At 43.8% G+C, this 16,314-nt stretch overlaps 2 protein-coding genes across 2 annotated transcripts; one reads left to right on the top strand and one right to left on the bottom strand.

Annotated features, from left to right (window-relative positions):
• The first annotated feature begins 1,079 nt into the window (after window positions 1–1,079).
• ppib (peptidylprolyl isomerase B (cyclophilin B)) lies at window positions 1,080–3,217 on the top strand. Its single transcript, XM_036534802.1, has 5 exons — window positions 1,080–1,293; window positions 1,979–2,092; window positions 2,218–2,311; window positions 2,427–2,611; window positions 2,830–3,217. Exons 1-5 carry the CDS (start codon window positions 1,159–1,161, stop codon window positions 2,950–2,952), a joined length of 651 nt encoding a protein of 216 aa, XP_036390695.1. The 5' UTR covers window positions 1,080–1,158; the 3' UTR covers window positions 2,953–3,217.
• An 860-nt stretch (window positions 3,218–4,077) lies between these two features.
• snx22 (sorting nexin 22) lies at window positions 4,078–14,021 on the bottom strand. The gene is made up of 7 exons (XM_036535560.1): window positions 13,666–14,021; window positions 6,478–6,561; window positions 6,263–6,367; window positions 6,009–6,103; window positions 5,507–5,539; window positions 4,777–4,844; window positions 4,078–4,340 (listed from the first exon to the last, which is right to left on the bottom strand). The coding sequence occupies exons 1-7, from the start codon at window positions 13,747–13,749 to the stop codon at window positions 4,174–4,176; spliced, it is 636 nt and encodes a 211-aa protein (XP_036391453.1). The 5' UTR covers window positions 13,750–14,021; the 3' UTR covers window positions 4,078–4,173.
• Between the last annotated feature and the right edge of the window lie 2,293 nt (window positions 14,022–16,314).

The raw sequence follows: 16,314 nt of genomic DNA, 5'->3' as shown, positions 1-16,314 counted from the left end.
TATTTTTAATGTTTAGATGGCGTATTGGACATTATAGACATGGATATGTGTGATCCTCAGCTGTGTTTCTACTCTTTTTTTTTTTTTTTTGACGTGATTTAAATTTTAATTTGACGTGTTCCAAGACGACTGCTCACTTAATGAATTAAAAAAAAACCTTTAACGTTCAACACTGTCCTAGTTTTTTCTGATATGGGCACGCCATAGAGACACTTTGCACGAGCCAAATTGCAGTAATAAACACTCATCGCCTGACACATTCCGCAATACCATTGGAGGCTTACAGTCCAATGGAATTTCGGAGTGGTTGCGATTCGCTGCCGCATACGTCACAAAGAGGATGTGACGTAAGGACCAATCAGAAGCTAGTGCGTGTTGCACAGAGCACGATGATCTTCAGTCAGAAGTTGCCCGCAAGTGCTGCTCTGGGACCAGTTTTGCTGTTTAATTATGATTGTTATGATTAGACTTGTGCCTGGGGAGTCTGGTCCTAGATCTGCGCTTACAGGCAACGTCTGTTGGGGGGCAGGTTTTGCCTGCTGACTGGACACGGGCAAATAAAAACCATGACCGTTTTATTAGCACCGAATAATACATTAAATTGTCTTTGGCAATCAATAATGACACAATTCAGCGTTCAATTTAAGACATAATTCAGAAAACACCAGATAAGTCACGGGCTACATTTTATCCACAATAACAGTTTTTTAAGTTTGCTACCCAACGAAACCAGCTAATACCAACTATACTACTGTGAATGTTACAAATCGTTTAAAAAATTATCCGCCGTAATGGTGCCATACAGAATGATCACATTTTAATTCACTACTAAATTTAACTAATTTAGGCTAACTAATTTTATTTACGGTGTAGTAGTCGCTGCAGAATGCAAATACCGTGCATTTGACAAGTGCGCTCATTGAAATAAACGCATTCAACATTGATTGGCTCAGTTGTTCGACGTGGGGAGTTTATCCACTCACAGCCTAACGCGTTGAGTTCCAATGGGAAAAAGTAATTACGCCTTTTCAGACAGGGCGGGCTTTAAAATGCTAGCGATCGTCCGGTGTCCCCTCCCCGGATATACGGCGTTTTTTTCACTGGGCTATACAGTAAGATACATATTTCGCCGCCACGGCTTCCTTTCGTTTGCGTTTCATGTTACGGATCTGCGAGAGAAGGATGAAGTTGCTTTTCGCCATTGCGATCATCGCCGGTTCGGTGATTTTTCTCCTTTTCCCCAGCGGATCCGAAGCCGAGGAGAAAAAGAAAGGACCAAAAGTCACGGCCAAGGTAAGCGGATAAAGCCCAAGCAACCAGCTTGTAAGGAGGTGGGTAGTTGTTTGCAGATTAAAAGGAGTGGCTAGCTCGCAAGACAGCCAACTAGACTGTATACTTAGCTTAGAGTTTCCAAGATACTAATAATTAGCCGATGGCAAACATTATGGATCACCCTACAGTATGATCGCTTAATTCTCCCCGCCGGAGTGACGTTCCACTTATAATGCAAATTTGATAAAGTAAGCATACATTAGCGGCTAAATACACAGTGAATGCGCACGCAAGATAGGCACTCGTACACTAGGTTTACAGTGACATATTGCACCTAGGTAGGTGTCCCGAATTTTGACTGCTTAACCCAGATTTGCTGAAATGGAAAACGCATTGTAATTCATTTAACTTTAGCCTCCCATAAATTAACTTGGTAATTTGGGAACAGATTGCAAGCAATCAGTGACAGCTGGTCATTGTCCAATTTGGAGCATGCATTTTAAAGAGAATACAGGATTAAACCATTCTATCTCAGTGTAGCCAAATCGCTTTAAACGAAAGTCAGACATTCATAAGAATTTTCATAATGACACTCGCAGCACTGTTACGCCGTATAATATCCATGTGCGTCGATGCAGGAGCAATCCAAAGACGGTAGGGCCATTCTCCCTTCAGACGTTGGCTGATTGCATTTCGCTTTTGCCAGGTTTACTTTGATATCAAAATTGGAGACGAGGATGCTGGCCGGATTGTCATTGGATTATTTGGGAAAACTGTCCCCAAGACTGTTGAAAACTTTGTCACACTGGCAACCGGAGAGGTAAGAACAAGGCCAAATCTACATTTACACCTCATATTAATTTTGCATTTCTGCATTTTTTTTTTCATGGAGGTGCCACTAAAACAAATAACCAATCAGTTAAATGACCTCAATGCCCCCAACAGAAAGGATTTGGCTACAAAAACAGCAAGTTCCACCGCGTGATCAAAGACTTCATGATTCAGGGAGGAGATTTCACCAGAGGAGACGGCACTGGAGGTAAGACTACATTACCCAGCCATACCTCAGAGGTGTCTGGCCTTTGAAAAGGGTCCTTTCCCCCTTTACAGTACTGGGGATTGTACTGAAGATCTTTCTCATTGTGTTCTGAAAGGAAAGAGCATCTACGGGGACCGTTTCCCTGATGAGAACTTCAAGCTGAAGCACCATGGCCCGGGCTGGCTGAGCATGGCCAATGCTGGGAAGGACACCAATGGATCACAGTTCTTCATCACCACCGTCCAGACACCCTGGCTGGATGGGAAGCACGTGGTCTTTGGCAAGATCCTGGAGGGGATGGTAAGTCATCCGTGCAGCAAAACACAGGTCTAAACCTTCCTGATGGAAATCCCCTTCACTAAGTATACTGCAAATGCATGAAGGTGACCGGGTGTTGCGTTTCATGCGTTTGCGTTTGGTCTTTTGTGTGTGGCTTGTGTCTGTCCTAATGGCCTTTAATGTAGAGTTTCTTGATCATTTTTCATTCATGACTACTATTGCTTTTTTTCTGCCTGCAGGATGTTGTGAGGAAAATCGAAGGCACCAAGACAGACGGCAGGGATAAGCCTCTCAAGGACGTCACCATCCACGACTGTGGCAAAATTGAAGTGGAGAAGCCATTTGCTGTTGCAAAGGAGTGAATGTGGGGGGAAATGGGATTGTGGCTTTGGGGGGTTTTGCCAGTATGGCGAATTCTAGGCGGGTATTTACCGAAGGGCTGTCACCACTAGCCCTGAGGCTCTGTATGGGTTCCCCTGATTGGACAACCCAGACTCTCCTCTGGATTTGTGTGGCTGCTGTGCCTATCCAATGAGCACACTAAGTTAGTCCACTTTTTTAAAAAAAGGCATTCAGAACTGTTGTCCAACCTTTTGTAAACAACTTCAATAAAGGATCAAGGTTGTTGTTTTTTTTAAGATCTTGTTGTAATTCTTCTGAGTAATAACTCATTAACGGGCATACAGTCCAGAAATCATAGCAGCAACGGTTTCATTTCAGATGAAGTTCCACTTTAATATTCTTCAATTTCAAGATTATGCTTTATTAAAATAACACATTTTTGCACATGTGTGAAAGAACAACCCTTCCAACCCTTGGGAAATGTCCTGGCAGTTGGCTGATATAAGCACATTGTTTCAGTACAAAAGTGATGTCTTTTTTTTTCCTTCTGAAAACCATTACACAAAGTCCTAATTGAACAAACTCATGCTTGCCTAAGGATAACTAGCATTCAATATATACACAGATGGCACATTGCATCTATGAGAACTTGTACAAACTTATATTCTGAGAAAAAGACCCATGTGAAGGGAAAACAGAAGACAGACTCACAAACTAACTGCTCTGCGGCTGCCTGTTGTGGATGTATAGATATTTTTAAACCACTGGCACCCAAGTGGACCCTGATGCAGAAGCACCTAATTACTAAGCTGTTGTACCTGCCAATACGTACTACATTGTGACTTTGGGGGGTTGAAAGAAAAGCACAGCAGTTTTATGCCTTTTTTGCTAATGAATACTTGAGATGAAACAGAATACATTAACACTCAGCGGTGTGTTTGAAGCACACATATACAAATGATGAGAACAAAAATTAAAGCACAGTCGACAGAAACAGAAATACTTAACAATTTGTTTTTTCCATCTTTGACATGCATGTGCTTATGTGAAGAGAGGAATTCAAAGGAAAAAACTATTCCAACTTTCGAACTTAAATAACTATTTTAAATAATACAAAAAACTAATCTCATGGCAATGAAGGCACGCAAAAAAAAAAAAACTCTGCAGAGGGTATAAACGTTCCAGTCCAATCCTTAGAGAAAGCTGATGGCTCTCTTCCCTACCGCCTCCACACTCCGGAATCAGTTCCTCAGAGTCTGGGGCTGTTTTTCCTGGCCACCCTCATCCACAATCCTGGGGGTCGAGACCAATGGACCTTCGTCAGGTTTGGTGCAAGCAGTGAAGCTGACCCGGATGTCCCTGGGATACAGGCCCTGGAGGACACCATCCACCACGATATCTGGCAGACCTGAGATGGCACAGGGGTATTTGAGTGGTACCATACCCTCACCACATACCCACACCGCCAACCCAAATGTAGTATGAAGGACAAACTTTAAGCAAAGTTATGGAGACCTCTTCACCATGACCCAAAGGGTGTATTTCTAAAATAAAAAACACTCCATTTCTGTAATAATCCCTCTGGTAACTTGTCAGGAAAAAAAGCAGAATATCGTAATGTCAGTACATTTCAAAACACTTTTCTCACCTAACCTGTCGGCCCAGCACTGATGACTAAGAACCGGTAAGGCACATGAAACGTGTAAATCTGGCACTGCCTCAATGTTATTCTCCACACTTCTGCTCTGAGTTGATGACATCATATGAGTGATGACGGGCTGGGGGAGGGGAGGGGGGCGTTCATGCAGCAGTCAGCATAAGAGGACACAGGACCAGTGGCATACCTGAGGTGGAGTCCAAGGTGTAAGGGTCCTTGGAGAAACCCACAACGCGCTGGTGTGACAGCTGGGTACTGTGGGGAAACACAGACCGGGGTGACTGGCGAGTCTACTGATAGCCTAATACTCACAGTATTCCCCTTATACACTCTTCCATTCTATCACCCCAGAGCAGGGAGGGGAACAGGCCCACACCACATTCATCTGGGCTGTGGAAAACAGCTGGGGTAGGCCATTCATCCGAGGGCGTGTTTGCCTTTTGTTCCAAGCCTACAATCAATGACATTATCGGATCGTTTCAATGTTAAGTTAACTGGGCGAATTCAGTCGTTAACTGCATTAATTTAAAGTTGGTGCCCGTGTGCAAATGGTGAACCACTGAGTACCTGGACTGAGTTAGTGCAATAATTGACCCTGTGTGATGTAATTAAGGGCTCAGTGGGAACAACACCAAGAAGCATCTCCAAAATTCCAGGCTTTCATGTGGCTCCTATATTACCTACCCCTTCATTACTGTGTCATTGTACTCATCACATATTGTAGCTGAGGCAATACTTTTTTAATAGCATCAGATTTCTTTGGATAGTCAGCTGATTAACCCACAGTCCCTGGAAAACTGGTCCATCTTTAGGGAAAATTACAAGGATCAGCCTGCAGGGGGTGCAGGTACCCCTGGAATACGCTGAAAAAGAGGCTTCATTAGGGAGCAAGTTTGCTCATTGGAGAGCACACTTACCTAAAGTCCTTTGACTGGGTGTTGCTGAGTGATCTGAAATTAGAATCAACCACAGTACAGGATTACTGCCTACTTCATACCCTACAGTAAGAAAAGAGAGACAATCACCACCTTCAGCCCCAGCGTGGGACAATTATAGGCTAAACTGCAAATGTGAAGGTAGTCATTTCACTAATGACTGATTTGCTCAGACTGATCTGTGGAACAGCTTTGAAGCTGAGGAGAAGGACACAGCTGTGAGGCTACAGTCACATTAGTATTGATGATCTGCCCTTTACTTCAAACATTCAGCAGCCACCATAAGGCCTGTGAAACTCAACATGACTAGCAAAAATGCCTACGCAACTTCCTGATTTTTGTGTGTATACAGGCTTTCTGCTCTGCATGCTTCTTCCCACTGTTCGTGCTTAACTATATTTAACTCATAATGCCATTTCAGTGCGGTAAGTTCTGAGAGAGTGAGGTCACAAGAGCAAAAAAAAAAAAAAAAACAGGTACGTACTCAAAATTGCAGATCTTGTTCACTGAATGGAAATGCTTGACCTGCAGAAAGTCCAGCATTTCTTGAGGAACCTCTTCATTTTGATACAGAACATCCTAATGCCCGGGGGAGAAGCAGTCATGTCAGGCTCTGGTGCTCATCAACCAAAATACAGCATGATCCTGGAGCTAGACAATGGCAGTCTAAAAGGTTTCCCATTTCAGGGGGAGGGCAGACAGCTGTGGTGGATCTGAGCCCAGGTGATACATCCTCACCTGTATATACTCCTCCAGCTCCTGCCTCCTCTGCTCCAGGGGCTTCTGTCTCAGGTGAGGGTTACGCTTGCTGGGAAAATCAGGGGTCTGCACAAGCTTTTTCAGCTGTAGAGGAGAGACAGGTGCTGAGTTTTACGCAGAGAGAGAGGGGCTTTCAGTGCTTGCTAGGCTTCAGACAAGCCCACAACGGAGCCCAGAACCAGAGACCACCTCACCTTTCTGTGAAGATTCTGGAATTCAGTGTGACGCCGCAACACAAAATGTTTTCTGCCGTTGAACAGTATCTCCACTCTGAAGAGCTGCGGGACAAAAGGGAAAATTAACAGCAAACAAACAAGGGACACATTCCTGACAGTCTACTAGTCATTTGATAGATTTTTTTTTTTTACATGAAACTGGGAAAAATCCCCCCCCCCCAAAAAAAAAGATACAAGAAAATAAACACTTTGTGAATTAAACATTTAGTAAATTTAACAAGCGCATGACGGATGTCTTCATAATCAATATATCGATGCACTGGACTCAGGCAGACAGCAGATGGAGTAAGGGGCCCACGCAGAGTTATGCACTCACAGCGCCCTCTCCTGGCCACACAGGGAAACCCCACCGTGGCTTATACTTGAACTGAAGGAGGAAATGTGAGAGTAAGCAAAGCAAAGATCCTATGCTAACACCACTCCCCAGCCTATGGCTGAATGAGGCAGGCTTGACACACTGCTGGTATGCATGTGGCTAATCCTTCCTCTCACCCAGGAGTTCACTGTACAACACCCACACTTCTAACAGAGAGTGCCAGTCTCAACAATGGACAGAGCACTTCCTCTGGTACTGCTAGGCTATGGCCCAGACTCGTCACTGCAGGGTTACAGTTAACACACAACACAGCATTTTAACAATGTTTGCATAACAGGGCTGTTCATGTCACCATGATAGCCCTATATATTCTTCCATGCCATATATCTTCCCATGTTTGCTGGAATTTTGTCATCTGTACACCAGGCCAGGTAAACAAAGCAAAGGAAAAAAACTATACTTCATCCCAACAATGTCATTTGATGTATGGTTTTTGGAATAAAAACTCCTTTTGTAGCCCCATGTAGGCTCATATACACCAGTGCTGCACAGGAGAATGACAGACACTTTAAAAAAACTGTCTGAATAAACTGCACAAAGAATTTGTTCCCTGAAGGCTATTTCCTTAAAAAAAAATACAAGAGGCACACAAGAGATATTGGAAATCACTGAAACAGCCAGGCAATTCATTATTTGTGACCTACTAATATATACAAATACATGAATGTGTCCACCTCTCAGAAATACTAAAATACTACCACCAAATATAAAGAGATAAACAGATAAAGTAGACTGTCCTTGAAATTTGGTAACAGACACTTGGTAAAAAAAAAAAAAAAGTGTCAAAGTTGTTGCTACATACAAATCATGGACTGACAAATCCAGAAAGACAAAAAAGTATACATATAAATGTGAGACGAAGAAGTGCACATAAGAAGGAGATGAAAGGAATACAAAAGGACTAGGCATGGGAGCAGAGGGACTGTGTGTGATGATAACATCTGACTCCATTAAGCGCTTACTCACAAAAGCAAAAAGGGAAGACCTTTCTGTGGGTGAGAGAAAGAGAAAGGGAAAGACGGAGAGAAAGATAAGAGAGTCCCAAAAGAAAACTGACTGGCGCTCTGCTATCAAGGGTTTCGGTGGCTAGGCCAGCCAGCTGCAGTAACATGACACTAGGAAACAGGTCCGATGTGCTCGTTGACCTGAATGAAGACCCTGCAGGGCGTAGGCAGTGGTGCTGTCAGAGACGCCACACTAGGGAGAAAAAAAAAAAAAAACAGGCCTGCCTACACACAGACCAACGAAGAGCCCTTGCTGCCCTCTCTCTGTCCCCCGCGCCCCCCCCCCCCCCCCCCCCCCCCCGCGCCACAAGGTAAAGTGTCAGCTGGAATCTGGGTTGAAAGGACTTGTTGTCCTGAAATGTGGTTTGGCAGAGCCATCCAGAGTTGTTTTTGTTGCCCCCCCCCCCCACCCTTTCTGTTAAATATAGTTGACCAGCTACACTAAAGCTATAATTAGAGTGCTGTTCCCCTTCCCGTAAACCCCCAACACCAACCCCCCCCCCCCCACCTCACCCCTCCCACACTTGTTTGCACAGGACCATTGCTTCCTACCAAAGCATTAAACACATAAAGGCCTATAGCCACATCTCTGTTGTCCCTCAGGGAACAAAGTTTACCCAGACAAAGGGGACGCCCGCCCGGCGTGCAAAGCAGGACGGGATGAGTTTGAGCAGGAAGAGGCTTTATGCATGCGATCTGGTGTCTGCTTCTGTTTGAAGCGTTTCTATGAGAGCACCTGGGAGAGGCACGAACTGAGTGCCCTTTTGCAGTGCCAACAGCCCCCACCAAAAGGGAGCATTGGTGAGGGCTGTTGATCTCTGCTCCCAAACAGCATGTGGCTCCTATAACCAGTGTCACGCAAAACTCGCTTGTCTCTGAATAGCCTCTTCAGGCCATAATTATCTAAACTGGATCATGCGCCGGTCAGTCACAGACAGCTTGGGAGGCTGTAGGACTGTGACTCGGAGAATGGCTTTGAAGCTGCAGGCTGGAGAACAAAATGGATCCGTCTTGAGTTCAGAGTGACGGAAGGTACACTGTGCAATGAGTCTATATTTGTTCCGTGTTATTACAATTTGCGTCTCCACAAGGAAGAGGGTCAGGTTCCAAGGTGAGCTTAACTGTTTTATAGACCCTGATCCCCATGTACACAGGGAGTGCTAGACACGGCAAACAGCTGGTTAATACTTGATTGGTTTTAGACCTTACATTCTCTAGCTATTTAAAACAGGTTTTTACGCATCAGTTTTGTCATAGCTGAATTCTTCACAGCATATTTCCTTTTAACAGTGATGCAACTAACATCCAATTTAAAAGGTAAAAAATAAGAACCAAAAATACAACCACGTATAAGTAAGTTCATTGTTATTGGAACTGTTTACGTCCTTACTCGAATACCCAACACAATGATGTCATGATGTAACATATTACAAAACACATCGTGTAACACAAAACTGATGATGACACAACTGCGCACCGTAACACTAAGTGTTAAACGTGTCTTATGAATGTAGTTTCATTTCATGTTGGAACTTCTCACATCCTTGGAGCTTCCTGTTCCCCCTCACGAGCTGGAGGATTCGCTGGCTTGCTCGGTTCCCCCTGCTGAAGGATCGCTATGAGCAGACCAGGATGACCAGAGCCCCGCTCCTGTTTTTAGGGCTCTCGCTTCCCTCATCAATAGTTCTCGTGCGTCACGGGCAGCAGGAACAAACAGCCTCAAAGATCATCGATGCCATCCAGAGACCGGGTTTATTTGGTCTAATGCACTAGGTGCAGGGGACTGAATTACTCTCCTCTATCTTTGAGAATGAGTAGGTATTTGTAATATTTTGGAAGAGCAACGCTGCCAGTTCTATTCGTGGGATGAAAAAGTACAGCGTCAAAACCAAACTAAAAATGAACGGCTTATGGAAAGATCGAAATTAAAAAAAAGGCTATGTGGTGCACGTGATAGCACAACTTGTGCTAGTCTTGTTGTCTGTTGGTTAAATGAGTAATGGTACAAGAAGCATGAAATTGCATCATTTCAGTTGAGACTGAGAAGCATGACGTTTTTAGTTATTTTAGTTGAGGCTTCTTGAGAAGGAACTATGAAAAAGAAGGTAGTGTACTCAAAGCCAATTAAAATGTTGAAAAACGGCACTTAAAGCCAGAGGGGAGAAACTTCAGTCACCGAGCCATCACCAGGCTTGGATTTTACCACAATTGAATCACAGTTTAAAATCAATTTCACATCACTTTCAAGCCCCCATTTAAACCTTTGAGCACTTTAATCAAATATCCTAAAGAATTTACTGAACTAATTTCAGACCTTTTCAGATTTATCTGGGCAAAATGATTACTGCCATGAGAGAAAGGCCAATGTTCTCTCACCATATGAATGACTGAGAGACATTTCAGAAGCACTGCTGATTACAGCTATTACACCACTTCATCTAAAAGTAATTCGTACTTTCCTCTTTCTACATTATTACCCTTTTATCTGGAACTGTAAGATACAATGAAACTGACATTTCTGGTGCCTAACTGAACACAGGTCGACCTCAGACACACAATACATTACATTTATTACACGGCATTACACAAAAGGTAGAGACTGTATGCTGTAAGATGAAAATAATACATATACTACGCCTAATTGTCCATATAACTATCAAGATAAGGCCCATGCAGTACTGAACTTAGAAATGTTCTTAGTAACATAAAAATGAATTCCCAACAACGGCAGTGATTCCACAAGAAGCTTTATTTTTTAATGTTGATTGCCCTCTTATTCTCAGTGCTGTGAATCCAATGCTAACTGCATGCTGTGATTTTATAAGTCCAGCATTAGAATTTGAGGCAAGGGGCTTGGGGATAGGAATATTTTTTTTTTTTTTCCAAACGATTGATTGTGCTGGAGACCATGGGGCCTGTCGTGAGAGAGAGGTATTCAGGGCGCTCTCCCTCTCTCTCCCCCTCCAGCACATTTCTTCCCATCACAGAGTGCTCTTTGTTAACGATGTGGAGACGTCCTGCCACTTCCGACGCTGGGCAAACTCCCCCCCCCCAGTACAAGACTGCAGTGTGTTCCGGGAAGCAGGCGCATGCCCCTCCGAGGGGAGTCAACCTGCGGGTCCCCTCCTCGACCCCATGCCCAACGCCCAACACACAGGGTCCCATTCACACTCAACCAACCTGGTACTCCCCACACCTGTGCCAACACACTGTAGATACCTCACAGAGAGGGCTAGGTGCAGCATTCACTACAAGGTGAGCCATGTAAACACACTATATATGATGTTAAACCAGGAAAGGTCCTTGTATCTGCCAGTACAGGTTGGGCAGTATTGCATTATATATATATATATATATATCTCACCCACGATTAATTTTTAACTGTCCCGACCTTTGCTAGTAAGACTCTTGAAGCAGCAGAACTATTGGTTTACATACCGTACCCTGGTTTGACCATGGGAGAGGTAGGGGCAACTACCTGAAAAATCATGGACCACTAACTGCAATGCAAGGCATATGCATAAAGTTTTATAATGCAGACAAGATTTCTTCATTCCTCCAAAATCAGCAAAGTGGATGCAATGAATCTAGCTTTAAGAAATATTATAACATCATACTCAGCCATCCCAATGAAGTTAATATTTAAGAGTGAAATTTAGAGCCAAAAACTGGACTCTAATCATGCAGTCCAGACAGCCTTCTTCAAGATGGGACTATATAATCAAAATAATAATAAAAAAAAACAAATACGGAAGGGCTTACAAGAGATACAGAGAGCAGACAATACCAAAGGAAGACTGTTAAGACTGGATTTGTAACAGTGACAATAATAACCACAGTATTTCTGGCATCACTGGTACTGCATTCAGACTCTGAATGAAAGCAAAAGCCTGCCAAGGCCCTTGTTTCAGCTGTCCGTCGGCAGCTGTCCAGAATTAGCCTGCAGATGGATTTGCACTTGCCCCGGAGTCTCACACCAGCCTTGCTCAGGGGCCCTGAATATTTTCCCCTTGCATCAAACTGTCTTTTTCGGACAGAGTGACCAAGAGGCCACAGTCACACCACAACAACAGGGGCCACGGAAGGGTAAGAGTCAACAGAGCACGCAACTTACACACTCCGTCACGGAGTGGCTTCTTAGGTGCCTCATGACTTTTGCCACCATTTTAAAAGGTATCAGCTACACTAAAGCACACCCCCTGGTGTGCATGGAGTAACTGTGAACCACTTCAGTAAGTAGGGCAATGAGCCTGAGAGAATAGACAAGCAGAGCTATGACGGCAAGCCAGCAGGGCAGAAGGCTCGTGGCTCTGGAGGGAGAACTCTGAGCTCACAGCGAGATCCCTCTGTGAGTTAGGATGCTCTCGGAGTCCGCCCGCCATCAGGAGGAACCAGCATGCGGCATTAAATACAGCGCATTCTACATCATCAGCAGAGCCTTTCCATCTACGCCCCTGCAACTGCAGCTCTCAGAAATGAGTACACTGATTGCGCAAAGCAAATTCCAGGGCCAGTGTGGCAGTGGCATGGGGCTATCAGGCAGGCAATGATGCAAATCAGTGCAGGCTACGCTTGGACTCTTGTGTCCCATTTCCACCATCCCCTAAACTAGACAGACGAGTGCACCTGTGTGCTCAGCGGTACATGTCAATGTAATGGGGGAAAAGAGCGACAACCAAAGTGGAAAGACCAGATACAACTATGACACAGCAAGGCATGTAACTGCATTTTCTCCCTGTGACACTAGAACAGAGTGTCCTGGGGCTCAGCTTTGATGACTCCTGCAGTATTAGCTGTAAAGCGCCCCACGCATGCAGCAAACCTCATGCACAACTACCCCTGTAAACATTAACGCTCCATTAAGCAAACTGGCTGGTTGGTCTTAAGGAAGACCCTGCCGCTGACACACTTGCATTCCCTCTCCCAAGACCAAAGTTGGCACAAAAGTCTACTTGACCAGCTTCTGTTGTTCTGTTGAGCTTCAGGCATATCTTCCTTTACCTGTCCGACACGCATGAAGTGCTGCGGCAATGGAGTTACCCTACGGTTCTGCAATTCCATTCATTCTTTCTAGTAGGTGTAGCCTCTGTTTTAGACAGCCCACATAATAGTCTGCCTTCACTGCTACAAAGGTAGGCTGTTTGACCTCTCTTTGCTGCTGCAAGCTGCTCGTTCCTAAAATGGACTTACTTAATCCACTGTGCATGCATTCCCACCCCAGAATCGGTTGTATTGACTGAACAGAAACAGAGAATCAATTCCCCACTTACTGACGATGTATGACATTGAAGTTCAGAGGAAACAACAAAAAAACTTTAGAACGAACATCACCAAGTTTTAAAGCACAGTTTGTCAGACTGCTGCAAAACTTTTCAAAGAGGCAAGGCTTTTAAAAACAGCCATTCCTTTATGTATCTTCTTGAAGAGCAAATGCATTTTCAGACTAGCTACATTTAGCTACAAATTACAGCATAATTTGCTTCACTGTGAAGAACCTCTCAAAGCAATCACAGCAGAGACATAATCTAACCATGTCATTTTAAACGAATACATATAACAAGGTAAGTGCATTCCAGAAACAGGCTACAAGGGTAAGCACAATTTAGACTGCACTTGTGGGGGGAAAAAAATCAAAATCGCATCACGGTTGACAGAAGACTTGGATTGCGCGAGTGACGAAACAATTGTTCGCGTATTCCTTGGAAATGCTAGAAACCAATGGACACGTGGACGTGGTATGTACAGCACCTGTGTTGTTACACTTACTTTCCGTAACTTTCCCGATTCGTCCACTTCCCTCTCCAACGACGGGATGGACACTTCAATCATTGTGAGACAATCCGATGGCATCTTACACCATAGAAGCTTCTGTAAACCGGCTGCGTTTGCGAGAGGGAATACCGCCGTTTCGGAACTTTGGAACTGCGCGTGAACTTAAATTTACGATTTCTCCGCTGCTAGGTTGTAAGGGCGCCTCTCCCTCTTCCCCGTGTTCGTTCTTCCAACTTTCGAACCAGCACAATAAGAAACAGCCACTTATAAACGCGAGCCGAACACAAACTGGAACCTTGCTCTAGCGTGCTGGTGCTGGTAGTTTCATCTGGTCGCACGCTACCCCTCGGAATGCTCCTCCCAACACGCCAATTGGTGCAATTACGCGTCACTGTCACAAACTGCCCCTCCAGGCTCGCTATCCCTACTAAGGGATACATTTCGACACTTACTGAGATGGCTGAAGAGTGGGAATGATAGTGTCCTGTTTTCCACGTTTAGGAAATTCACAGGAGAAATATGATGCTAGGGTTGTTTATCAGATTTAACTAAACGCGTCTCACATACAACTTGATAGCGTAAATAAACGAACAAAAATATTATTCAAAATTACCACAGACCTTTGGCAAAACAACCTGTTGCTGCCTTCATATCTGTCATACCAATGCTTAAATTACTGAACGATGAATTGAAAAGTCTGTTCAGTGAAAACTTTCTGAAAAGGCGTTTTTGAAACACAACACAACCGTTCTCAGAGACGTTTGGGAAGGGTGAAACGTAACGAAACATGGAAATGGCAAAAGTTATTTCATTTCGCGAATTGGTTAACCAAATAGCCTACAAGCTCAAACACAGCCAAATACAAACGCTCCGTACGCACTCAATTACAGTCGATATGAAAAGGTGAAACACAAGGGCATATGTAAATATTTGTGACAATAATAGGCATGTTCTTTGCGCAACTTTGCGTATGCTGTATATACTTTATAGACTTCTGGTTTCATCATAAACGATTGCATGAAAACCATGTGCAATCAATCAAATCAAAAACAATTTTTTTCTTTCTGCTGAATTATTGTCTTTGTGGTGTGTGCGCGTTCGTTTATTAGAGGCATTACCAATTAAAACCATGTCACTTTCAATAGAGGGGATTCATTGAGCAGATGAATACACAGCAGAAACAAAACTCCGTTATGTGAGGGAAAACCGGGCGTCTGTAAGTCGGAATGATTTCATTTCATGCACATGCAGCTACGGCATGCAGTCTTTTTTCGACAGAATAAAACAGGAAAAAAACCGCATAGGCTGTTGCGCAAAGGGACAATGGCAGCCGTTGTTCGGTGTTAAATTGCGCTATTTCGAATGTAATGAGGGTAGATAATGCAAAAATGTCAAAGAATAACAAGTACTATCCTGTGACCCTGCCATGTCGACGGTACACGTAGTTTACAGATACAGTATTTCTATTGTTTTTAGGGGAAACCCACTGCTCTTAGTTTTGTTTCTGAAAACCAAAGAAGGTAATAGTCATTCAGAAAGCACAATAAAACCTGCACCAATTCCGGTTCGAAAACCACTGAATCTGGGATGTAACGCAGTGGAGGGAGGATTCACATGTGAAATACTCCCATATTTGAATTGCTTTGTGTTACGGGAGACAGCTTGTGCAGGGTGCCTAAAATGATCGCAGGTTTGGTTTTTTATCCGGCTTCTGGTTTACATACGTGATTGTTGAACCATGTTTCCTTATTTTTGGCTCTTCCTGAGAAAGCATTCAAAAATAAGTTTCATTAATAGGGACTAAAATGCAAATTGGAGGGATGGCAGAAACGGGCGTTTCGACTTTCTTCAAAACCGTGTGATGATTAACGAGAATCATCAGAGAATGACTGCAAATCCCGTGACCTCAACGTTCACGAGTCGCAGTACTGCTGACCCAGACCATCGAGCTGGTTGCTTGTGAGATTCCCTTTCATTTAGGGAACAAGTCATTTCAGACTTCAGTGAGTCAAATTACTATAAAAAAGAATGAGGCATATTTTTAGCTGGAAAAAAAAAACAATAAAATAAGATACCAGTGCTGGATTTCTTCACTTAATCGATCTCGACAATTATTACAAAACTATGGTTTTTATTACATACATGAATTAGAAAGTTGTTAAAATGACTTATTAAAACGGTATGGAAAAAAAGCTGTTGCTCACTAAATGGTTCTGAGGGTAAGAGATAAGGACGCACCCATTGGGGCATTCTGACTAGACAAGCGAAGGAGCTCATTTGAACTTTATGAATAAGCCTGCAGAGCATGATTAAAGGGACCCTGGGTGTAAACATGAGCTCGGTAGTGTGGAAATGGGGGAGGGCGGACTGTTGAGAAGTTGAGCAGAATTAGGTCCATTAGGCTAGTTGCAGGGCTGGGATCTGAAGCATTATTCCAGGCCCACTGGCTTTGATGTACCCAGGGAAAGGGGCCTGTGATGTCCAAGGATGGAGTTTGTAAACACATTACACTTCCCCCGTATCGTAACTATCACTGAGAAACAAGGGTGCATTGCTGTGTTTTAAAGAACAGCCCCACTTTTGACTAAACAGTACCGCAGGAAACAACTGGAAATTTGACAGGGGCTGTGTACAAGCTTAGTA

This window comes from Megalops cyprinoides, chromosome 8 (genome assembly GCF_013368585.1).
Source record: "Megalops cyprinoides isolate fMegCyp1 chromosome 8, fMegCyp1.pri, whole genome shotgun sequence".
In the NCBI taxonomy this organism is placed as follows: domain Eukaryota; kingdom Metazoa; phylum Chordata; class Actinopteri; order Elopiformes; family Megalopidae; genus Megalops; species Megalops cyprinoides.
Note: the sequence above shows the minus strand (reverse complement) of the source record. Positions and strands in the feature narration are given on the sequence as shown.

What these genes read in the sequence shown, in the direction of transcription:
- ppib (XM_036534802.1), top strand. Translation starts at nt 1,159, where the DNA reads ATGTTACGGATCTGCGAGAGAAGGATGAAGTTGCTTTTCGCCATTGCG. An exon ending in GACCAAAAGTCACGGCCAAG is followed by an intron (nt 1,294 to 1,978) that starts GTAAGCGGATAA and finishes CGCTTTTGCCAG; the next exon opens with GTTTACTTTGATATCAAAAT. An exon ending in TCACACTGGCAACCGGAGAG is followed by an intron (nt 2,093 to 2,217) that starts GTAAGAACAAGG and finishes TGCCCCCAACAG; the next exon opens with AAAGGATTTGGCTACAAAAA.
- snx22 (XM_036535560.1), bottom strand. Translation starts at nt 13,749, where the DNA reads ATGCCATCGGATTGTCTCACAATGATTGAAGTGTCCATCCCGTCGTTG. An exon ending in TCCAGAATCTTCACAGAAAG is followed by an intron (nt 6,368 to 6,477) that starts GTGAGGTGGTCT and finishes TCTCCTCTACAG; the next exon opens with CTGAAAAAGCTTGTGCAGAC. An exon ending in CACCTTGGACTCCACCTCAG is followed by an intron (nt 4,341 to 4,776) that starts GTATGCCACTGG and finishes GTGCCATCTCAG; the next exon opens with GTCTGCCAGATATCGTGGTG.